At 37.7% G+C, this 26,178-nt stretch overlaps 1 protein-coding gene across 1 annotated transcript in view; it reads right to left on the minus strand.

Moving 5' to 3' along the window:
• atrnl1b (attractin-like 1b) overlaps nucleotides 1–26,178 on the minus strand; it is an 89,282-nt gene that overhangs the window by 61,180 nt on the left and 1,924 nt on the right. The window contains exons 2-17 of the mRNA XM_079851921.1: nucleotides 16,663–16,746; nucleotides 16,291–16,404; nucleotides 14,731–14,859; nucleotides 14,267–14,475; nucleotides 12,307–12,481; nucleotides 11,796–11,883; nucleotides 11,096–11,351; nucleotides 10,306–10,489; nucleotides 10,046–10,200; nucleotides 8,926–9,010; nucleotides 8,605–8,816; nucleotides 7,555–7,673; nucleotides 7,323–7,455; nucleotides 4,921–5,108; nucleotides 1,747–1,960; nucleotides 1,442–1,630 (exon numbers count right to left, since the gene is read on the minus strand). Coding sequence (XP_079708047.1) covers nucleotides 1,442–1,630; nucleotides 1,747–1,960; nucleotides 4,921–5,108; nucleotides 7,323–7,455; nucleotides 7,555–7,673; nucleotides 8,605–8,816; nucleotides 8,926–9,010; nucleotides 10,046–10,200; nucleotides 10,306–10,489; nucleotides 11,096–11,351; nucleotides 11,796–11,883; nucleotides 12,307–12,481; nucleotides 14,267–14,475; nucleotides 14,731–14,859; nucleotides 16,291–16,404; nucleotides 16,663–16,746 — 2,534 coding nt within the window. The remainder of the gene's footprint in view (nucleotides 1–1,441; nucleotides 1,631–1,746; nucleotides 1,961–4,920; nucleotides 5,109–7,322; nucleotides 7,456–7,554; nucleotides 7,674–8,604; nucleotides 8,817–8,925; nucleotides 9,011–10,045; nucleotides 10,201–10,305; nucleotides 10,490–11,095; nucleotides 11,352–11,795; nucleotides 11,884–12,306; nucleotides 12,482–14,266; nucleotides 14,476–14,730; nucleotides 14,860–16,290; nucleotides 16,405–16,662; nucleotides 16,747–26,178) is intronic.

Below are 26,178 nucleotides of genomic sequence, written 5' to 3' on the forward strand. Positions count from 1 at the left end.
AAGGACAAACATAACTTGGCATAACACAGGATATACAGAGCTGTGAGCTAAATAAAAGTGGCTTGAAAGTGGCTACCTTTCTGGGGCTTTGAAAGTGGCAGTTGTGTAGAGTGTCAATAGAGGGACAGAAAGCTCTCAGATTTCATTAAAAAGATCTTCATTTGCGTTCCAAAGAGAAACGAAAGTTTTACTTGTTTGGAACGAGATGAGGGCGAGTAATTAATGACAGAATTTTCATTTTTGGGTGAGCCATCACTTTAATATTCCCTGCAGAACATTTCCACCTAATGTCGTTCACCATCACGTTTTCCTTAAAGTTTCTATCACTTGGCGTGCCGACACATGCCATAAGAATCCATTCTTGAACAGCCAAGAGGGAAGAGCGAATGCTTAGGCAGACAAATTGAAACACTAATTGCACATTACAGGAGGATCAGAGGCCAAGCAGTTCAGCTAATGGGATGAAACAACAGATCTGATAGAGATGAAGAACCCACACAATCAAGGCTGCTGACAGGCACTGATTGGTTGTATCTTTCTCTGAAAGGCTCCACAGAGCAACTTTCTCATCACTGGGAAGAGAATACACTGAAACCCTTCCAAGAAACAAGGCTAAGGGCTTCATGAGAAAACAGCTCCTCTAATTCAGTTTCATTCCAACACACAAGATTTCCCACCATCAGTTCAAAGCCCCAAATATTCCTAACAATTAAACAATTAACAATTCATTATTAAAAAATATGCACTACCAAAACTTTAAAAGTTTTTTTTATGTTTTTAAAAGAAGTCTATAGTACCCAGCAAGGCTGCATTTATTTGAGCAAAAAAACAGATAATAATTGTTAGTAATAATAATAACATAGAATAATTGTTATTTAATTTAAAAATTTTTTTTTAAATGTAATTCATTTGTGATAGCAAAGCTGAATTTTCAGCATCATTACTCCAGTCTTCAGTGTCATGTGATCCTTTGGAAATCATTTTTAATATGCTGATTTGGTGCTCAAGAAATATTTCTTATTATCATCAATGTTAAAAACAGTTGTGCTGTTTGATATTTTGTGAAAACAGTTTTTTTTTCTTCCTTTGATGAATAGAAAGGTCAAAAGAACAGCATTTATTTGAAATGGAAATCTTTTGTAACATTATAAATGTCTTTACTGTCACTTTTGAACAATTTAATGCATCCTTACCAAAAAAAAAAATTCTTTTACTACCACTTATAGGTTCATTTTGTATATATCTTGGCTAATACATTGTGCTACCAATAATAGTGCAGTGCTATTATTACTAGAACATTTAACACATTTTAATGCGTTCAGTTCCTTTTCCCCTGAAAGTCAGTGCTGAAATCAAAAAAAAAAAAAAAAAAAAGACCATAGATCTCTCTGGGGCTATTTTTAAGAAGTGATGGCCACTAAATGTAAATAAGGACACTCACACAAACAGTCTCCAGTCTGCCACTCCAGACACTGGCCGTAGGGAAAGGAGATGACATAGGCATTGGAGTCCACACAGCGCTTGGTGCTTCCACACCACATGCACTCCATGGCCTGGCTGGTGCAGTTCTCACAGGTGGTGCGCAGTGAGCAGGGCATCTTACAAGGGCGGGCGTTCTGATTCGGGCTCACTGCAGAAGAGGAAATATGTATGAGGTTACTGAACAGGGAATGCTTATGTATATGGGCACATTTCCAAGCCCTCACTAAAAAATAAAGGGAATAGGAGAACGGAATCAGTACTCACCGACTGGTTTCTCACAGATGAGGCCGTCTGTGTTGGCTGTGCAGGGATTGGCCCTGAGGCCAGACACCTGAGCTCTTTCCAGGTAAGCACAGAAGCCTGAGTCATTGGGCTCACCGGGCAGCCACTGCAGAGAGGTGTTAGTGAATGAAGACATGTCCTCCCAGCCCCAGTATGACACGTTGATCTTCCTCAGGCCAACCCACGGGGACAGTTTCTGCAGGACAAATGCAATGAGTCACAGATAAAGTTAACAAAATTAGGGACTAAACTAATTTTGAAGAGAGGATGCATCAATAATTATGTTAATAGAATGTAAAGAACCATTCAAAAGTTTGAGGTCAGTTAGATTTTTTTTTGTTTTGTTTTTAATTAATACTTTAAGCAATGATGCCTCAAATTGATCAAAAGTAAAGATTTTATAATGTTAAAAAAAATTATATTTCAAATAAATGCTGTTCTTCTGAACAATTAATTGTTGCTTGCTACAATTGTTGCTTCTTAAAGCTACACTGTGTGATTTTTACCCCCATCTAGCGGTGAAATTGTATATGACTACCCAGTGAATATTAGCTTCTGTTCCTCTCAATTCCGAGGGCGTTTTAACTCCTACGGTGGCCGTATTATTCCAAGATTAACATGGCTTCCAGTTATCGACTTCGTCCATGACAATAATAAACAATACGTCTAAAATGAATAAAACTACAGGACAGATGTCAGGAGGTAAACGTCACCCTTGGAATCGGCTATCCCAGCATAATCAGATTAGGCTAACCTTACAATGTGTACAAAGTAAAAGCAATTAAAAATAACTAAAATTTACAGTGTCCTTTTTTTATATAGCTTAAAAAATTGCGCCTTTAAAACTATTCATCACCTGTGATCCGTCGCAGCACAGATTTATGTTACAGGGTAAACAATACTTTTTCACCATTGACGCGAGGATGAAGTTATACTAGAGGTCGTTCTGGCGTTATGCACAACCATGCTATGGTTAGACAAGCAACTATAAAACTTCGAATTTACACAAATGAATTACAACAGGCTGAATTACCTGTCGAGAAGAAAGCAGGCAACCTCGGCGTCCGTTTTAAAATCTTTTCTCCTCATGAGCTCTTTCCATCTGGGAAAAGTTACTCCAATATTGACTATGGTCTTGCTGATTTGTCTGTCGCGTTGATGTTTTAATTCTCTCTTTCAAATGTGAGTACGCACGCACGCACACACACACCACACTATCTTTCAAATCTGCCGGCACTCGCGAGCTCGCGAGTAATCTCCCCCTCGCATTCGTCACGGTGTCACTGAGTGAAAAACGCAAAAGGCGAAGCTTGAATTTACAGGTATGTCCCTCTTTGGCTAATGTAGTTTCAAGATGGAGGGGCAACATGGCGACCGGCATACGAACCCCTCACCCGTATGTACTTTCAATGGCAGATTATAAACTTAAGAGAATACTTTATTACTTGAAAGAAGTAAATATACATTAATGAGCACATATATTTTTGAAAGAACTAAGTGTTTTTTGCTAAGAATCAACTAAAAAAGTTACACAGTGTAGCTTTAAGCACAAAATCAATATGTTAAATTGTAATAATACTTCACAATATTACAGTTTTACTGTATTTCTGATCAAATAAATGCAGCCTTGATGAGTTTGAGACTTTTTTACAAAAACTGATCCAAACTTTTGAATGGTATAGTGAAAAAGCCAGCAAAAATTTTTAACACACTTGACTAAATTTATAATTTTCATGATCTTAAAAAAATGTTTAAAGACTAAATGATAAAAGACTTGGATTGTGTCTATAGCCCTATTCAAACGGTAATTGTTTCTCATGGGGTCGTAAAGTATTTTCAACATTTGCAGGGGCTAGTCGGTGATTTTATTGCCATCCAAATCCAGAATGTCAATGTTTTTCTCCCACCACCCGCATAAAAAACCCTACCTTTATTTTTTTTAAATTACCTACTGTTTTTTGACTAAACAGTATTTAACTGCCGCCCGAATCCACATCACTGAGTTTACAAGAAGAGATCAATTCAAAATTCACTGTTTAAATCTTTTTTGACCACTGCTGAACACCATACGATAGCTGTTGTGCTTCGCTGCAATTTTCATGTTTTTTAAAAATGTACACTTTAATTATTGAAATGTTGGAAAGTATTTACAAGAACAATATTTCATCACCGCTCCACCTCAGCGAGTGGAAGCTGTTAAGAACAAAAAGGAGAAAGAGAAGAAAAGCATGAAAAGATATGAAATGGACCATTATGCAACCATGCAGCAACAGATATGAAATACCATAAAAAAAATGTTTTTTAAAAAATAAAAAATGTTCTATATTATATATATATATATATATATATATATATATATATATATATATATATGTATATATATATATATATATATATATATATATATATATATGCCAAGTAACTTTGTTTACTTCATGTAAATAAGAGGCTGCATTAACTTATTTCCGTTAATTTCCACATTTTTAAAATGACACATCATTTTGAGATAAAATTCAAGACAGAACACCATTTCAACTATAGTGTGTCTATCTTCCTATTTTTAATCAAATAATAAATAGGATATTATTTTCCTTATTATTCCAAGCATGAGACATTTTATTTACAGCAGACAATCATGTGAATAACCATGTGAGCAGCGTGTTCCCGGATTCATATGATCACAAAACTCGTCCCTTCACCGTGAATCAATCGCCATCCGAAAGTTTTATCAATGAAGTGCAATGCAAATCATTTTTTTTGCAGACGTCCACATGAGAAATATTTACCATCCGAGTAGGGCTTTATTATGATTTTCTTTACAAAACTACCATTTTAATACAACAAATGGGTGAGTTGGATCACATAGTGAAAGAAATCCAACAAGTGGTCAGCATACAGTTGAACACCTAAAATACTGTTTTAAAAGCATTCCAGGTGGAAGTTGGTTGAGAGAATGATGACCAACGTGTGGAGAGCTGCAATCTAGGAAAAGGCTGGCTCCTTTGAAGAGGCAAAATATAAGATAGCATTGATTTGCTTGCCATTTTTTGGTTTTGATGACTTTACTACCATTCTAGAATGTGGAAAATATTGATAGGGAACGAGAATGTAGGTCCAAACTTCTAAATGGTAGTGTACATATGAGCGGACACAAACCTTTCCCTTCAGCTGGTACTTCTGCAGTTCGTCCAGCACAAAGTCCACCTGCTTTGCTGTGGTAAGGGAGGCGATGTTTCCCTCCAGGTTCTTGCAGTAGTGCTGAGCATTGTCATAGCTCTCCTTGCTGGAATTGATCTGAAGACAGGCCTCCCCAACATTACTCCAACCGTCTCCACACAGCTGGGCTACAGAGAGATCATGAGATGTCGAGGAATTAGTAGGGCTGAGACGATACACCTATCTCCCGATTAGATACTATCACGATACTTGGGTGCCGATGCGATATGTATTGCGATTTTTAAAAAAATTGCGATTCTACAAGTATTGTGATTCGATATTGCAATATATTGCATTGTTTTTTAACACTAGACCATCGTGAAAAGTTAAATCATACACTTATACAGACTGTACATGATGTAAAAGATCAGTCATATTTACAAAAACAAATCATTACATCTTTCTGACTTTTATTTCAAAAGCATCACACAGTACTACATTCTCTTGAATAAATGATTCAATAACAAATACATTTTTTAATAGTCACTTGTCGCAACTTAGTGGCGAAACAATGTAACCGATAAATGCGTATTTTAGCACCAAGTTTCTATCAAAAGCTGAATTTGATCGCAATCGTAGACATCAGTGTTCATATTTGAACTTTAAACTTTTATCCAAGTACTTCTATGATAATTTTAACTACTGTATCACAGAAATAATGATACTATGAGGTTGAAAAGACTGTTTGTGAAGCTGTTTCATGACAACTCTCTCCGGGTCAGCGGCAGCGCCAACACAGCTTTGAATGTTGCGATATGATTTTGTCAAAGTTTCACAGATAGACGAATTGAAAGATCGCGTGGGTGTTTGAATCGAGATCAGTCTTTTAAAGATTAATCATGCAGCTATATTGTCTTATCTCTCTCTCAGCAAATGAGTCGTGTGAGGGCTTTTTAGTGCATTCAGTCTCACGTCTCTTCCACGCGTCCACTTGGGACATTACGTCACTAACAACACATTTCCTCCTCTGTTGGAACGTAAGTGGCTTACTTCTGTCGACCTCATCTACAAGCAAGGACAAAAATAAAGCAATTGAATTTGAATTAATATCGATTCTGGAATAAAAAATAATCTATTTTAGAATCGTAAAAAAAGAAAATCGCGATAGCTAGGTGATCGATTTTTTTCTCCCAGCCCTAGGAATTAGGAGCTTTTATCTCAAGCCTCATATTTTTCCCATTTCTCGTTTGATCTCTGCTCTTCAGAGACAGCAGGAGAGCTCTTAACATGATGAAAATTACTCTTTAGAACCAAGTGAAGCTCTAAAAGGGCCAATAGCTAATTCAAGCAAAGTGGCCAGTTGAAGAAATTTCCCACAGCGATAAATGCCAAGCACAATCAGAATGAATCATTCAGCAAATTTACAATTCAAAGAAGACAAAAGGTATCCTGATTGTCTCTTCAGGTATGCTGAAGTTTCTTCAGGTCAGAATTTATAGAGCACAACACCCACAAATTCAAGTACAACCGAAATTCAAGTAAAACGATAGAAGAGCTAAGAGGGTGTCTTAACCCTAAAGGTAACCCAAAGGAAGGGGTGTCTTTAAATCTGCCGAAAATGTGGTCGAATGTATTCGGGCAGCCACAAAGGACTGTCTACTCTCCGCCTACTGACCTAACACGTAAACATTATGGGAAGCGCGCTAGCCAGACGGGATTTAAACTTTGTTGGCAGGAGAACCAAGTTTGGTTTGAAGACGAAAAAACATACTAAGCAAAATGTTCTCTCACCATTCCTGATTTCTAACACGCACTATCGCATTCGGCGTGATCTTGCGGCTGTTTCCGTTATCTCTAGGCACGTTCATATATAAATTGCGCGACCTTATTTTGTGCATTAGATCGAAAGATCTATACATTTACCTGCCCATAGACCCTGCCATAGAAGAAATCAGGACAGAAGTGGTTGAAAGTGGACAAAAGACATTTAAAACACCAGGTGTAAACGAGTATGTGTCTCCCTCATCTACTTGTGATTCGATTGACCAAAATGCATCTTTAAACCAGGTGTAAACAGGGCCAAAGGCTGCTCCCAAAAAAACTAGCTTCTTTTGGTCAATATATAAGCCCACAATGCACTGTAGTAAGCTCACTGAATAAAATTAATCTAAATGGCAGATGAGTGTGTATAAACTCATTGAAATGGTCTATTTTACCCAATATAAGCATGCTACATATTTTTATGCTCATCATGTCCTTAACTTGGCTGCATGTTAATGGCAAACTCCATTGGAATCAATTGTGAAGAATGTGTGAAAAATGTTTGACAAGCCCAATGACCATCAGTCTCTGTTCACAAAATAAAATTAAAAATCTCTCCCACCATCCTCTGCCGTTCTTACCAGGAAGGGTGTGGCATTCCTGCTGCTGAGGATCCCATTGGCAGCTGAGGTTGAGAGAGCAGCTCTTGCAGTTGGCCATCTTACTGCAAATCTGCTCATTCCTGATTGGACAGTTGGTGAAATTCTTTACAGTCTAGTAAAAAGAAAGTCAAAAGAGTTTTCAACAAACACAGGCCTACTAGCACATAGAGTTGTGAAGTGTAGCATTGATGCCCTCTGCAGGCCAACTTACAGCAGTGCAGTTGCTGAGAGCTGAGATGCATTTCTTGCTGTCACACCACTGACATCCATTAGTGTTGGCGGTACAGCTGGTGCAGTCTGAGAAGCGGTAACATCTCTCATCCACCGTGGCTAGAGCAGAGACAGATCGAAAAAACAAAGAAGAAAGGCTGAGATGAAGAGCAGAAGAGTTTAGTGCAAAAAACGAGTCTTTAAGTATTAATATCCAACAGTTATCTAGAGAGACATCTAAACTCTTCCGAAGCCAACTCTCATATCAGACCTTTAACCAAACTAGAAGAGAAACATTTAGCACTTCAAACACCTTCCATTCTCCATTTACTTCTAATCGCATGACTTCAGACAGTGGAACTTATGTAAAGGATCAAAGAAACCTCTGTTCTCCGTCTCTCTGCTTTGACAATCCTTTACTCAATAATTAAAAGAACTGGATCATAAGAGTAATTCATTCAGAAATCTGACAACATGAGTGCTTCCAGCATCTTGGCGTTATTTCAAATTCATAGTACACAGTCTTTATCACATAGGATTTAATTTAGATTGCAGGTTCACATTTTTCCCATGGTACTTGAGATTCAGAAGCGGCAGAAAGGGGTGAAGAAAACACTGAGACACATGCAACAAACAAGGCCAGCGCTGCCAGGGATTATCCCAGCATGTACCTCTCAAGACCTCAGGTTTGAATTTCAAATCAAACAAAACAAAGCCAAATACTGCATTGGCTGGAGGTCCACACAATCACTTTCAAAGGCTCAATTCTGGCTGATTTTGTGTGGTTGGTTGTGTTCTGACATGTGGCAAAAGATCAAACAGACTGGCAGTCCTGCAGAGCAGAGGAGGGCTGTGGGAAACTGTCCTCTGCGTCTGCTTCAGACAGCTTGTGCCCCCTCCATTACTCTCTCATTAACACAGCCAGTGCACAATGTAGCAGACAAACCCAAGGGCTTAGATCAATACACACAAGACTGATTTCTTGGCTTGGGCATGGTAGAAAATGTTTTAGCTGAGGGTGGCAGCTTCTAAGCCTCTTCCAGATACCTACCAGCTTTGGCAGGGCAGAATGGAGCAGGTGTAACACTGTTAGTGAAGCTGGGCTCCCAGGACACGCAGCGGCCCCCTTTCCAAACGCAGCGCACGCCAGGCCCTGCAGCCTCACAACGCTCCTGACCCAGGAAAGCCTCACAGCTGGGCGGCCTGTAGATCAGTACATCATTCAGAAGGACGCTAGAGAAACCCCCAAACACATACATGGATCTAGAAAGAGAAGAAGATAAAGACAGTTGAGTAGACAACAACCTTTTGCGAGAGTGTGTGTGTGTTTGTGTGTTTGTGTGTGTGTGTGTGGGGGGGGGGGGCTTCTCACCCATTACTGGTTACTGCTGTATGTCCAAAGCGATTCACATCTCTGTGCAAGTTTGGTTTGGGAAGGACCTTCCACTCGTCACACGCTGTAAGAAAAAAGGCACAGAAAACAAAACAATTTTGACCAAATTATTGCAAATTACTTTTTTCATGCCCTTTTCAATTAATTTATGATTACAGTAAGACTTAAAAAAAAAAAAACCTGGTTTGATTCGGACTGCTGTGGTGTGAACCGGTTAACCATGTCATTAAGTGGAACCAGATTAGGAATGATTTGCTCATAAATCTGAAATCACTATGCAATATATTAATATTTTAGAACACAGAAATACAACTAAAATGTATTTTCCCGAAGGGAATCTCCATGGACTTTATTAACTGTAATAAAAAATTTCCTGGACAACACAATTTTTTAATTCTCTGATATTTCTTCGGCTTTCCATGTGGGAATGCTGACAACTGTACACAACCGTTAAAAAATTTGTGGTCAGTACTTTTTTTTTTTTTAAGACTAAGATTTCAGCAAGGATATATTAATTTGATCAAAAGTGACAGTAAAAGACTTTTATATCATTACAAAAAAAGTATATTTCAAATAAAAGTTGTTCTTTTTAACTTTCTATTCATCAAAGAATCCTAAACCAAATCCACAAAAATATTAAGTAGCACAACTGTTTTCAACATTGATAATGATAACTGAAGACTGCAATATTGGTTGCTGAAATTTCATAATTTTTTTTTTTTTTAACTACATTTTTAAACTAATTGAAATATATAAAAAAAATATAGTGTAATACTAGTATTTCACAATATTAGCTTTTACTGTATTTTTGATCATATAAATGCAGCCTTTTAGAGTAGGGATGGGTATCGATAATAATAAATAGTAAGTGTATTTTCTTAATTTCTCCAGTACTGACAGCAGAACCAATAACGTCAGAGCTTATCGATACTGCAGTCTTTCATTATTTAGCCCCAGGGCTCATTTAATACCAGGTTTTGGTACCCATCCCTTTTGGTGAGCAGAAGGAAATATCCTTCAAAAACATTAAAAATCTTACAGACCTCCAACTTTTCAACAGCAGTGTATGTCAAAGGTGTAGCAAAGTACCAGCACAAACCAATGTCATAGGCGAGAAAGTCAGCAGAGAAGCACTTGGCTCCATTGCTAAGAGACGTGTCATTATGGGTATTTCCTCCAAAGATGAGTAGAGTTCCTCCCAGCAGCACAGACGAATGCAGGTAACGCGGGTAAGCGCTTTCCCTAAGAATCGTCCTGTGACACACAACAAACAACATCAAACTGATGTAGTGAAACTAACTGAACTATAGCCTGTTCCTCTACAATTTTTTTCCCTTGAATATGTATGTGCACTCTTACCAGGTGCGGGTCTGAACCTCATAGCGGTAAAGATCATCCACCAGGCCGTATTTGTTTGCTGGGAGAGATTTGTAACCTCCGTGGACGTACACGCTCTTGCTACCGCTGTCGTACACACTGCTATGGCCATAACCACCCTGAGCGACTGCTCCTCTAGTCTCTGGCACCAGCCAAGTGTTCGTCCCTGTGCACAGAAACAAAATATAAGATCATGCCCTGATCCAAGAGTTTAACAGGTACAGATTATTCAAATGCTTCAGACTGAGAGACACGGAGTCTCTGGATACATTATTTGTTCATTGCTCTTTGCAAAGAACCACAGCTTCATCTACTGGTGTAAAATAAAAAAATCTAATCCGTTTCAACCCCTGCAGACCTACTTGTTTTACTGTTGCTCTCAAAAGTCGCCTATAGTGTGTTAAAAAAAACAACTAAATGTACAATCTGTGTTGTTATTGTTAACGAAAACTAAGTTAATTGAAAATTAATTAAATTAAAAACTAAAAAAGACCTAACTGAAAGTTAGACCATGGCAACTAACTGAAATAAAGTTTAAAGTGAAGTACTAAAATTAGTAAAACTGAAATAAATAAAAAACTAATAAAAATGACAAATGTGCATGAAATTAAACAAACTAAAATTAAAATGGAAACAGTAAATATATATATATTAAAAAAAAAACTATTTCAAAATATTACTAAACACTATAATAACACTGTGTACAACCGAGAATTGTTGGGTTCTTGCAGAACTTCAATCCTCATCAAATACACCATAGTCAGTCACTCACTGATGTTGTACTCCTGAACATTGCTGATGTAGCTGTAGATGGAGGAGTAGCCGAAGATGACCACCATCACCACATCGCCGTTATCCAGCTCGACTATATGGGCGGAGTGGCCTTCCACAGCGTAGACCTGCCCATGGGCTGGCACACTGGGGAACTTCTGCGACCACGTCATGACGGGTATGTTAAACACCCACAGCTCATCGGTTACGTTACTGGCACCCATCTCCAACTTGCCTCCAAACATATAGATTTCATCCTGAAGAAAAAGATTTAAGTTTTAATCTACTGGTAAATATTGTAAAGTTCCCATACATTTCTTTCAGCTAGGGCTGTCAAAACTAATGTGTTAATGCATGTGATCAATATCTTACAATATGTTTCATTCGGTTTGTATATTTTCTTTATACTGGTGGTCAGTGACTTAACAAGAACATTTACACTCCCGTTCAAAGGTATTTTTAAAAAAACAATTTGAAAGAACTCTCTGATGTTCAACAAGGCTGAATTTATGTAATTAAAAAATATATTAAAAACTGTAATATTGTTAAATAATATTACAATTTAAAATGAATGTTTTCTATTTTAATACAATTTAAAATGTAATTTATTCCGAAAAAGCTGATTTTTCAGAATCAATGGATTACAGCCATTTAGCTTGAAGACAAAATATTGTTAAAACTTATTTTAACACTTATGTTACCCGATATAGTGCCAAGGAGTGTCCGTATCTCGGCAGGGGTCCGCTACTGATGGGTACAGTATTCCAGATGCCACTTTCCAGATTATAACTGAAAAGCAAAAAAAAAAAAATAGTTAACATCCTAACTCAAGTTCTATCTAAAATGGAAAAAACATTTTCCAGACTGTGATGGCTTCAGATTTACACAAATTACCCATTATTCCAGTAGTTACAGTCACAGTCCGAGTTTTGACTGAAATATCATATCCATATCCACAACGTCGCTAATGCTCCCTAAGAGTTCCTTCTGAGAATATTCAGACTCACAGCTTTTACCCTCAAACTGACAGATTAATCAAACTCTACTCCTACCACAGGCTCACGTTGATTTATCATTAGTATTATTATAATTACTGCGGTTTTATTTTTGGATTATTGTCATTGTATGTAAGCGCATATGCAAATAAGCCTTGTGCATAACATGAACTGGGTTATGCTGTAGGCCTACACCGCGCTCTGAACTACCACTTACTTTAGAATCATCTGAAAGTTGCTGTAGTTAAACGTGTAGCCACCGACGACCCACATGACCTTTTCCTGGACAACCGTCTTATGGGATGCTCTTCCCAGCGATGCTCCGAAAGGCTTCACTGTGGGCATGATCCAGTAAGACTCCGTGGAGGGCACTGTTAGCGAGCAGTCTGGACCTGAGAAAAAGAGAGACAGCTTAATCGCTTGTACAATAATCTAAGGCAGTTTCCCAAAATGGGGCTTCACAGACCTCTGGGGGTTCACGAGGGAACTGCAGGGGGTTGAAAAGCTTGTAAATTAAAATAAATACAAAATAAATATAAATATAGGTGGACAATTATTCAAAATAAAACTGAAATCACTATATAGCTTTGATGAATTCAATCTCTGTATGTGCAGAGTTTAACGTGCCATTAAATGTGTGCTAGGTTCACTTTATTTACACATTCCCATAATTTCCAACATTTCTGTGGATAGGAGTTTACAGCATTTCACCAGCATTCTGCCAAAATAAAAGCTTTAAAAGAGAAGAATTTAAGAAATAAAAATGAGTATAGGCTTTATGCCGAACGTCACACGAACAAACGGGAAAGCAAGCCTTGTTCTAACCGCTTGTCGGAGGAAGTGTTAAAGGCAATACGAACTGGCGCAGATATCTATGGCCTTTTAAGGTATTCAGCTAACCTAGCTATCTTCTAGTGAGAAGAAGAAAAATAAAAAACTTTTAGATATCAATCTGCATATGCAATCAGTTATGCTCATCTTTGCTCGCTCCTTTGAAGGTATCTTAGTTAAAATGGCTCTATATTTAACGAAGAACATAAAAAAAGACACTGAACTGGAAGCGACGCAACCTGTTTTACAGAATACGGAAGTTTGTTGCAAATAACCCCCATAGTAACTTCAAAATTTAATAAAATTATTATAATTATCAATTTTTTCTTTTTTTATTTCACAGGACAACTGTAATTTACAACAGTTATATAATTATATATAGCTATATAATTCATTATATAGTATTCATTATTATCGTTAATATTAGTAGTAGTAGTATTACTACAATAAAACCCTATATAAAAGCAGCCCTATATATAAATAATCTTCAAATAAAAAGAATAAAGATAAAAAAATATATATATTTTATCTGTTTATTAGCATGTCATGTTACCATTAACCAATATCAGAGAACCATGGACATGCGAGTGTCCTTAAATTATTGAAATATTTACTTAAAATATTTATTTGAAGTACCCCTGACATTTTAAGGCCGATTCATACTGCGCCGGCAGACGGCAACAGACACTTTGTCGGGTTTTGTTGGATCAGTGTGTTACCCCTGTCGGTGTCTGTTGCCGTCTGTAGGAGCTTGTTTTCGCCGACTGAACTTGCCGAATCGGTGCTTGTCAGGTTATAGAATGTCTGAGAAGTGACGTACTGTAATCTGGTGATTGTCTGCATTGGTTGGTGCCTGTCGGTGCAGTGTGAATTGGCTTTAAGGGGTTTAGTTGACCAAAAAGTTTGCGAACCCCTGATAGGTAACATCCATTTCATTATATTTTATTTTATGAACGGATGACCTGAACAGAGCAAGTCTGGCAGCTTCTCATGGTCATTACTGTGAACATTTACATCTCATGTGTCTCCTCACATGATGCTTAGTGAGAAATTGGCTAGAAAGACTCATTAAATTAACCTTAAGGCATCCTGATGTCAATGCTCTATCACGCTTTGACATTTTGTGACATTGTGGCAAAAGCCTGATGAGGATGCTGCAGTGATGCAGAGGTGACAGATGCAGTATTAAAAAAATCAACACCAGGGGGAGACAACGCACATAACAACAAAAACTACCTGAGACAAAATGCTCTGTTGGGAACATGAAACTGGAAAGGTCTCGGATTTTCACAGCATCCTGTAGAATACAGGAGAGGAGTGGAAATGAGAGGGGAAGTGAGTAGTACCTTGCCAGCTGTCATTGCACACGCACAGCTTTTCCCCGGTGAGGTCACAGTAGCCATGATCGGGGCTGCCACAGTTGTTCCTGCAGTACGGGATGTCACAGGCCTCACCCTTCCAGTACTTATCGCATTCACAATACACACGGCTCGCTATCGAGTTCCCCGAGGTGCACTTCCCGTGGCTAGAGCAGTTATTTGGACATGAGTTGATTCTGTCGAGGGAGAGATGAAGAAAGAAAGTTGTAAAAAGCAAACAAGGAGGGAGTTCGTACACAGATGTATGAAGGGAAACCTGAAATGGGGGAGGGTATATTGAACAGGACTGGTCTGTTATTACACTGAGAATAAAACAAGCAAAGAGGCGATAAAATTAAGACCTCTGTGTGATTACGTGTTGAGAAATTAACACTAGACCCAATCAGCAGGCTTTCATTAACTCTGTTGTCCCAGCGTGGCTGAATACTCACGAGTAGAAGATTTCAAATCCCGTCAGGTTGTAGGCAGCATCGCTAAAAAAGTGCAGGAGTGCGTAGCCTGAGTTGGTCTCCACTTCAGGGACGGTCTCGTTTCCTTTCGGTTCGGGGACAATGAGACCACTGTGAGACAATTACAAAAAAAATAGAAGCTGGTTAGGAAATGTTCCCTCAATCTTCCTTAAAAGCAGTAACTTATTCCATTTGTTACGCAGCAAAGTGAAATTGTCCGGTGCGACTCTAGGAATGAGGTTTTCAACTTCCAAAAGAGTTCAAAAGAGGTGCAAAGGAGTGCTATGGGGTCCACCAAAAATGTGTAAAGAAAATACTTTACAAAATCTATTTTTAGTGCTTTCAAAGTTAACATGTCGACTTAAAATATTTATTAAATATGTGTTATACAATAATTTCTTAACATACCTAGTGCTTTGAAATTCATCATGAAAAGTGTTTTATAAATAAATTACAATATTTTTATTGTCAGGTATATGCACTACCGTTCAAAAGTTTGGGCAAAGATTTTTTTATGTTTTTGAAAGTAGTCTAGGCAGCAAAATACTGTGACATATTTAGATAAAAAATAAACTTATTTAGAATTTTAATTATATCTTTTTAAAAGGTAATTTATTCCTGTTATGGGAAAGCCGAATTTTCAGCATTACTCCAGTCTTCATTGTAACATGATCCTTCAGAAATCATTGTAATATGCTGATTTGGTGCTCAAGAAACATTTCTTATTATTATCAATGTTGAAAACAGTTGTGCTGCTTAATATTTTGAGAAAACCGAGATTTCAGGGTTAATTGATAAATAGAAAGTTTTTATTTAATTTTTTTCATATGGACAATATTTTTTATGTCTCTGTTGTCTGGTACATAGTTTGCACTTATACAGTGCTATGCATAAGTTTAGACACCCATGCTAAAGTTGACTAAAAAGAGGAATAAAAAATCATCTTTTGGAAATTGAACTTAATGCCTTAATTTAAAAAATTAGGAAAAATCCAACCTTTAAGGACACCAATTTTCTTTGTGAATGAATAATGTATAATAAATAAATAAATGTTCTTCCTTAAAATACAGGGTGCATAAGTTTGGACACCCCTATGTTAAATTCCCATAGAGGCAGGCAGATTTTTATTTTTAAAGGCCAGTTACTTCATGGATCCAGGATACTACGCATCCTGATAAAGTTCCCTTGGCCTCTGGAATTAAAATAGCCCCACATCATCACATAGCCTTCACCATACCTAGAGATTGGCATGGAGTACTTTCCATAAGATCATCTCTCAATGAAAATCAAACTAGCTATTAGGCTAACTGAAATAAAACCATGCCAATCTCTAGGTATGGTGAAGGCTATGTGATGATGTGGGGCTATTTTAATATTAAAACAACATGTTGCCTTTATAATAACACATTAAACATTTCTCTCACACAGTATAAATGGGTCTTTATGCATGAACATACATAGCAGCCATTATATTTTAGGAAGGGGGTACTTGGCACCAAAAAGTCTGAAAACCCAGTTTTCAGTTTTAGAAAACACACTCACCTGAAGACAGCAACTAAGGGAGCATAAATAGAGTCTCCATCATAGACGTACATGTGGTCCCAGCTACATTCGGTCGCAAAATGGTTAAACCGTAACCTCAGGACTGCGTTTGGGCTGCAAAACAAAGGTGATGACATAATGCTTAAGAATGTGTTGCTGGCTGCATAATCCATTATGAGAACATATTACAGCAGACTCATTTCTGCCAAGTCTGAAGGGTGCGAGGCGGAATGTGCTCGTCCAAGCCTTTTCTGGTAACCCAACACAGAAGAAAACACCCTTGTAAGGGCTGCTGAAGTCTATTTAAATAGGGGGTTATGCAAGCGGGAAGTGTGGGCACAACAAGAGAGAGGATGACTGAATAACACTTACTAGCCCTCAATCAGCCAGGTGCACTTTGTTTTGTACTTGTAGTTGATGGGGCCATCTGTTAGGAACCCAGACGGCTCAGTCAACCTGAAAAATAAGATCAGAGTTGCCGTTCACATCAAATCGATCCCGTGGGACAAACAGAACAATGCGACACGTAAGAAAAGAAGCCAGAGGCGTTGCGGAGAAGTGCTGTTTCAGTACAAGTATGCACAACGATGAATATGGTTTCTGTGGTTACTTATGGCCATATGGACACAGGGTTGTGTGGGAGCAGATCAACAGTGATTCACTGCTGTAAATGTGCTCATGACACAGGCCTAACCAATCAGTTGCCTCTCCCTCCGGACTGCAACAGAGCCATCGGCCCATGGAGTGACAGCGCTTGGATCCATATTGCATCATCATGGAACACTCAGGGCCTGTCTGTGTCGCGGACCACATTAACCGCATCAAGCTGAAAGCATTGTTTGCCCAGACAAGGCCTATTGTTTGTAGATTGTTTATCGTTCTAAACAATGACCCCAATGTTCCACAGACACACTCTTAATTGAACACGTTATTACTGCTCGCAAAAGCCAAACACTTCTCTGGCTGAATTCTACAAGGTCATCAATCTAAGTGGCATTGCCGAGAGCTTCTGTCCTGCTCATCTTTAAGAGAACTGAGCTGGTGTTGCACCAGCATCTTGGAGAGGAAGCCAACACACATCAATATTCACATGATATCTTAGCATTACTATGATACTTACAAGTAAAATTTGTCATTTCTATGCCAAATAAAACTGCAGCTAAAGAAATATTCCTGTATACATGGTTGGTGATTAGTACATTCGGAATAAAATGTAAAAGACATGCAGGTTCATTAACTGCTATTCTCTACTGATAAAACTGGAGATGCGTGCTATCATTCTATCATGTTGCAGTTTTGTAATTCTGCACAGTAATTGAATCAGCTCATTAATTCTCATTCATGTCCCTGACAACAGCGCACAAGAGAATGTCATTGAGTGTGCGTTTGCCTGTATATTTATCCGTTCATTTCTTTTAATGTTTAATGTAATTAAATCTGTCTCTTCCTCACGTTTACAAATGTGTTTCTTGCTAGACTTTTCATAACTTCCTGTATCAACAATCTAGCTGACTGGTACTGTACATTTTATCATCTACCTTTACTGGTAGGCTAAAAGGTTAATTTAGCGAATTTTTCACTACAGTGGATTTTAGATCCAAATAAGGTGTTACATCACATCAGAATTATGATTAATACAAGAAGGTTTCTAGAAACAATATTTTTGGCTTAATTTAGTTGTCAGTGAGGTCAACATAATGCCCATCAAAAGTTTGGAATCAGCCCAGGCAAAGTGGGATTTTGGACAATGTCAACAAATTCTTTTCATTTCTTGGCGCAAATGAATTCACTTATTGAAGCAATTATTTAAAGCAATAACTATTTCGTATTACTTAATAATAGCCATTCACTATTCAAAAGTTTTGAATCGGTATGATTGTTTAATGCTTTTGAAAGAAGTCTCATAAGCTCACCAAGACTGCATTTATTTGATCAAAAATACAGTAAAAACTGTTAAATATTGCCACCATTTAAAATAAAGTTTTATTATTATTATTATTTTAAGATAAGAAACATTTCTTATTATCAATGTTGAAAACAGTTGTGCTGCTTAATATTTTGTGGGAATCATGATGCTTTTCCCCATAATTCTTCGATGAATAGAAATTTTGTAACAATATAAAAAGTCTTTACTGTCACTTTTGACTCAAAATGCATTCTTGCTGAATAAAAGTATTCATTTTAATCACATCACACAACAGACCAATTAGAATAATAGTTAACTTTAATAGTTTGTGTTCCCTTATCCATGCAAAATCATCCCAGAATTATAAAGATTCTGATTTTGTCTGGAATCTCACTTTTCATATGACATATTAAAAACGTTTTAGGGTGCTAGTCTGAACATATCCAAACTCTATAATTCTGTAAATAAAACCTAAACTCATTAAATATATTAATCTGTGCACCACACAGCAAAGTGAAAACAAGTCATCATTAATTTCTGTACCCTTTGTAGTAATCATTTATTACAGTCTGTTAATCATTCCTCATTTTCCTCACAACAAAATGTGTGACATACAGCCAACCTAATACAGCATTCTTGGCTTGCAACATCCTTGCTGCAAGTTAAATCGTAGCCTATTAACAAGCTATTTCTCCACTCTGTGTTCTCTATAATCAGACAGTGAGATTTTAAGAACGGTTAAAAACAGTAATCACGGTGCACCACTTCCTGTGCCGGGGAGGACATCCCTCAGGCTGAATACTGGCGAGAGGGATGATTCTTTGCGCGGGCACACACTCAGTGGCCCAGAAGAGAGGCGAAAAAAGGCAACTGTAGGTGAGTCAACACTTAAAATATTCACCAGGTTTTCATGCATCTTTAATAGCCCAGTTCCAAAGCAAATATATCCACCAAAAGGCAGGATTAATACCTATCCCAACGGCTTTGAAACCACCACCGGACAAGGTTCACTCAGCCTCGCTCAAAGGCTGGCCTCAGGCATTCAGAAAGGGACGGGAAGGGAGTTACATAAAGATCTGCAGAACAGCCAATGCAATATTACAAAAACAAAGACTGAAGGTAAATAGGGTCTGAAAGGTACAACTCAGTACTATAGTCAGCCATAATCAAATGTTGACAGTGGCATTTGGTAAAGTCCGATTTGAGAAGGCCTCTTTGTCAGCTAACTCAAGCCCTGTTTCCTGCCACCTGAATAGGAGTCCACTGATATCTACCGATCACTTCCTGAACGTGCCTGTCCTCACAGCCCTCGTTTTCCTGTAGTCGGTGTGTTGCCTCCCACCGCTTGTTCGTTTAGCTGTTGTGCAACAGGAAAGCTGTTTTTAGTGCCAGTTTGATGTGGAGGCAAGGACACTAGGATAGGACTGCTAAACAATTTAGGTCTGTTCATTTATTTAAAGTCGCGGTATCATCTAGCCCGTATTTTCTCCACTGAACAACCGTTTACCTACAGATCAGGAATATATTAGCATCATTCTAAACGTGTAAAAGTTATTCTACCGCATTTGCCTTGCGATTCAATTAAAAACCCTGAGCTATATTTACCCTCACACTGAGCAAGCAAGATCAAATGTACAACAGCAAGATCTATTCACAAGTTGAGAAAGTGACTCCATTAATAGCTGCAAGACACTTTTAATGACAAAGGGGATTTTAGAGATGAAGCACTATTTCATAGGAGTCAAACACTTCTTGTTATTGTCCGGGATGTTTGGGTGAAGTGTAATACAGGGCAAGCAGCATCCACACAGTGGGTGAATGACTGAGCGCTCAGTATTACAAATGACTGGATATATGCTTGGTCCAAATAAAAAGATAGATTTTAAATAGATTTCATATGCTGCCTTCCGGTGGACTCACCTTTGTCCAGCCTGCATTTTGCCAATATAGCACATTAGCTTGATCCTGAATGGTAATCTATATAAACTGGAAACTAAAAGCTATTACAGGAAAATGAAAAGAAACTAAGAGATATGTTGGAAACTAATGGTAACCTTCTCTTATACTGACTTATATATAATATAATTATAGCAGCCTTTCACAAACCATGAGTACATGAAATTAAAACAAGGTAAAAATTCAGTTTGGCCTAAGTCAAGCAATCTGTTAGGCTTGTTTGATGAAGATGATGTAGCTTACATTGCACTTCAGATAGTCATTTATAAAGATCAACCTAAAAATAGTGCACAGATCATGTCGACTGGCTTTGCTTAATCAACCTACCAAATCATTTCACAAACAACTTTACGGCAGCCTAGACAGACACCAGACATATTTCAGATGTTAGTTGCCGTGCGTTTGGGAAACTGACACATCCTGTGGTGTTAAATATTATATTCATTCTAAAACCATTTGAAAACATTCTGCTAATACTTTTATAATTATTATGTATTCATCTTGTATGACTTCATATTGATGGAGATAGTAAATAGACTATTTGTACTTTGAAAATGCATTTGTGTCACAGCAGGACTGTTTCAAATGAAGAGGGTGAAAAGGTTAAAAACAAGAAAAGAAAAATAATACAAGAAAAAGTAACCAGGTACAGGAACTATGTCACAACCCCTTGTATACATTTTATCAGTGATGTAAAGTATCTGAGTAAATGTAATTAGTTACTAGGGACAGACAAAAATGATCCAAGTTGATCCAAACCTGTATGAATTTCTTTCTTCTGCTGAACACAAAAGATGATATTTTGAAGAAAATGGGTAACCAAATAATTGACTTTCATAGTATGGAAAAAAATACTATGGAATGGAATACTATGGAAGTCAATGGGACCCATCAACTGACAATAATTTTCAGAAGACTGTAGCCTACATTTTCTTTAAAGTCTGTGAACTTTTATGTCTAATGTATAAATATTGATATCAACATGATGAAAGGGTCTTAACTGAACATAAAAATATCAATGTTTAAAATATTAAAATTTTTGTGTAAAGTATAATGAGGAAAAACCAACTCTGTTATGGATGTGTCGCGTCTGAAATACACATAGAATCTGTTTGGGAAATCAACAATCAACCCATCTCAGCACTTTTGTTGAAACATAAAAGTTTTTTTTATTAAGAAAACCATCTGAAACTATTCTGAAGATTTTTAAGAATAAATAGAATTGATTTCAATGACAATGACTAGTATGGCAATTTATTTTTTCCAGATAGCATTACATTAAGTACAGGCCCCCCGGAGCAACTCATGGTTAAGTGCCTTCCTCAAGGGCACAATTGTGGCAGCCCCAGGATTCAAACTCACAACTTGCAGATTGTATATTACAGAATATTAATCTGTTAAGTTGTACTGTATCTTTCAACATTCCTTCTGGTGTTCATTCATGTTTATTTCTAACCCTAACTAGCAGTAAAGAGGAGATGAGATGATCGGTTCGTGATAGAAAAGTGACAGAATTGTAAAGTTGAGTCTTGTTTTCAGACAAAGCACAAAGCTTTTCGTGATTATAAATTAAAGTATTATGTTTAGTTAAGTTTTGTTCACGCATCAACAGAAAACGGCACAGATTTCAGAGGCTGTTTCGGCCCAAAAAATTCGGTAGCCGGAATTTCAGTGCATCCCTAACAAATCAACATCAGAATTGGTTATTTTCCCTGATTGTGTGCTGTTTTTAGGATCATCTGACCATTTCACCCATTCGCCTTCGACCGGAACAGTCAAAATCTGAGCTTGAATGACTTGAGCTAATTAGAGAGTGCCTGTTCCATGCCTAAACCAATCGGGTTCCTCATACGCTTTCAGGACATCTCTCTACTAGAAAGTAAATACTTTAAACACACAGACGGAACATTACAGCAGAGATGATTGTGGAAGCTAGTGTGATTTTCATTATTATTCAAGATGTCGATCCCAATCGTATTTATCACATAAATATCTCCATCGAGCGACCCTTTGTTTTGCTAACATTTAGGCTACTTAAGATTGTGATTATAGCCTAATGACCTTAGGCCAGTGTATCCCAACCTTTTTCTTGCCACAGCACAGTTTTGATAAGTAAAAAATCCCACGACACTACTAAGCACTAAAATAACAAAATTGCACAAACAAGCGTTGCTTCAAATGGCATATTAAAACTGGATATTATATTAAAAGTAGTTTAAGGTGAAACTTCATCTTAAAGGATAACTGTCGCCAAAATGCAACCTAGGGTCTTTCTGTTAATCTACCCGAGGCAAACTTTCATTTAAAAGTATGATTAGAATGGAAACACCACTTTTAAGTTTGACCGTATTTTCGTTTTCGGTCAAATTGCCTTTTGAATGGGAGTGCTTGGGGCACTACTATGATAGTATCAAAAATCGCTATTTTTAAAACACTAAGAAGGCTCCGACACAACATGAAAACAAGTATCACCAGGGGCTCTACACATGAACTCGAGCATTGAGAACATTGTTTGTGTACAGAGAGTTTACAAAAAAGAAAGATTTTGAACAACTCACTAGCTGTGTCCGCCGGCATTTTGACATACGGTCAAACTTAAAAGTGGCGTTTCCATTCTAATTATGCTTTTAAACGAAAGTTTGCCTCGGGTAGATTAACAAAAAGACCCTAGGTTTCATTTTGGCGACAGTTATCCTTTAAGTCAGGTTGAAACACAATACGGTCATATAGGAAGTTTCATGATGTTATTGGTGATTATAAAACAAATTTAGGCTACATATCATTGCTGTCAGGCGGGAAACCTATTTCTAAAATAAACACTGTGACGTCAAAGTTAATTATTTGTAAAGGCATGAATAACGGCCAATAGCACTGCTTTTCAAAAATAAAATAAAACAAAAACGAAGAAAACGAAATATAGAGATACAAGGTTTCCGCCCGAAAGTGACGATATAGTTTTAAAAATCTCCATGGCACACCTGACAGCAATGATGGAATTGTTCATCTGTACTTTTACTTAAAGGTGCTCTAGGTAACTTTTTAACCTTAACTGAACAGCTTCGGAGTCAGTGGAATGGTTATATTACTTATTTCGGGTTGAATGGTGGTGGTTTCGCACCCCCCTGGTGCCCGAGAGCGGAAAAAACTCACTTGCAACTTTGGGACGCGGGTCGGTGTCAGGAAGTATCGCGTGATATCAGGTCTCGCGATGTAACGAATTGCTTGACGGCACTGCACACGTACACGCCCCTATTCAAGCACCGGCGGGCTAGCTATAAGCAAAGGGCAACGATAGATTGAGTTATGGCTGAGGCTGAGCCTGTAAAAAAGAAGCAGAAAGCTAGGAAATCTTTGTCGGAGGACCAACGAAAGAGGAAACGGGAGACTGACCGAGCAAGAAGTCAGACTCGAGTAAATATATCGGACCGGCTTTTTCAGAATGGTGAGAACTGAGAGAAACAGAAGCCTGCAAAACGGATGCTGATCCTGCTGTTGCACTTGTAAGTTAAGTATCTTTGGAATAAACTGTGTTTAATATTTAAATTTCAAGTAATTGCGACCTCAGGATGTTTGCTATTGTCTGTAAAGGTTTTTATTATGATCGCTGTCTGTTAGGGGCTTACTAGTACGCTAGATACTATAACTTTGATGTTAGCATTGTCATAGCAAACACGTTTGATTTCTGTAGCTGTTTGGCCGTTCCTCTGTAGGTTTTATTTGTGTAACTTACACTTTTATTTTATGTCACTAAGTCAACGCGTCTGATAGTAGGCAATATCAGACGCGCAAAATGTTGCACATATCATGATCGAGCTAGAAAAAACGTTCTGATGTTTTCTTAGACAAGCAAAGGTAAACCATCATTCTACCAGATGAACTTATAGACCTTGCTAATATAACTTTAGACAAATATTAGCCTCCGATATATATATTTTTTTATGCTCATGCCCATTCTCCCAAAAACAAACAAACAAACAAACACGAAAGCAGTAGTTCGCCTCGTTCATATCATTCGTTCCCGGTAAAAATACTAGTATGCATGACAACACAATAAATAAAAAAATCGCCATCAGTTGGAAAGAAAGTATTGCTTTACTTGCCTCGGTAGACATAACTGGTTTTGAAATAGCCGGTTCCTCTGCTCAGCTAGGTTGACAGCTGATCAGCTGGGTTGCTCGTGGCAAGGGGGGAGGGACAACAGTTCGTTTTTACAACAGAGTGTTTGAAAGCATTATACTACCAGACACTAGGGGGAGCTCGTAGAGAAAAAACACTCAGACTTGCATAGTGTCCCTTTAAGTAGCCTATGGTTTTCAGGTACTCTTTACACCTCTGCATTTTTTACATCAATGATTTTATTAACTTCCACCGACATGCATCAACTAGGCTACCCATTAATTGAAGAAATACCTTGAACTAAAAAAAAAAAAAAAAAAAAAAATCTAATACAAAAAAAAAAAACCTTACAATGCAATTTTCCTTACACACAGAAACATTTTTTAATTTAACCTGTGCAACTAAGAAATCAACCAGAGTTGCAACTATTGCATAACCACAATCCCCCCCAACTATCCTCAAATTATTATAGAGATAATTTCAAGAGAAACTAATGATACTATGACAGGTGATATTCTAAAATCCATGTACACAGCCATTGCACCTCAAGTAGGCTATAGCAGATAATGGCAATATAAAGTACTCAAAATTATTTACAGAGACAATATATAGACAATTTAAGGACAAAACCAACCAAATTTGAACAACATTTAAACATTTTCATGTAATGTAGTTTCATCTTCAGTCTAAACCAACTTCAATATACAGGAAAATAACTAAAGGAAGTTACATCATTAGATGGCACAACCACAGAAACCCAACCAATCTCTAAGCAGAACTAAGGTTTAGGCAACATCCTTAAGTTACTGATCAAGAAATTTCCAAAGCACTCACTTTTAACCACAAAGTTGACTCTATTTAGACATTGATTGCAAAAACGTGGCTAATATTTCACTTTGTTGAATGTCCATTTTAGTGTTTTTTTCCCAAGAAAAAAGACTGATTCGTAGTTTCGAGGCAGGTTGCTATATTTTAAAGGTATAGCGGAGGATTTTCTTTTTCCGGGTGGATCATCAAGACTATTGGTCCTCCTAAGTGTCAATCATTCTGGTGATATGTTTACGTAAGGCCGTCGTACGTGCTCGTGCACACGATTCACACGATGGGGTGCGCTCAAAACACAGGTTGGGTTGGGTTGCCTCAGTCGCGAAGTTTCTACTTGACAGGTAAAGTTTGGCATGCTATTTGGAGAAATCCATTTAAAATCACTGCTAGTAAAAGTTAATGTAAGCTATGATTAGCTCGTGCATACGTTTAATAGGCGTTCCCTCTCGGGAGCAGGTAGAGTGTTGCGTTTTTTCAAAAAGTGGAGAGGGCGGTTCTTTTCTAAAATTCGGGAAAATCCTCCGCTATACCTTTAACTTTGAACAGACACAGACTGGTCTCGATACATTATTAAAGCACTATCATGGCAAGGAGATTGTTGTTTATGAGCCTGAAACCTAACACATCTCATTAATAATTCTGCATCCTCATAAACAACATCTGAACATCCAAGCCATGTTCAAAACAATAGAGTGGTATACACCAGGCACAATTTCTATCCCATGTATCCATTTAGCCAATCTTTATAACAACTTACTGTTATTTGTCAATGTGACAGCCTTTGTTGCGGAGCAGCAACTAATGGGCAGTATCACAATGTCATATAACTCCCTGGTCTTCCTAGTATTTCCTGGTCACCTGGACCAGCATTAAAGGCAAACAATGGCCAAGAGTATCCCAATATCAACAGAGACCACTTCCTTTCATCCAGGTATTGTTGCTTTCAACCTTTGTCACACAGGGCTGGGTGTCAGTATGAAGTTTAGTTTGAGTGACAGCACTTATAAATGCCAATAGCATCCTCTCAGCTGCTTCTAAGATGGAGTGAAGAGGGAGATCTTTGTTGCACCCAATGAGAGCGGGAT

This window comes from Squalius cephalus, assembly GCF_949319135.1.
Source record: "Squalius cephalus genome assembly, chromosome: 19".
In the NCBI taxonomy this organism is placed as follows: Eukaryota; Metazoa; Chordata; class Actinopteri; order Cypriniformes; family Leuciscidae; genus Squalius; species Squalius cephalus.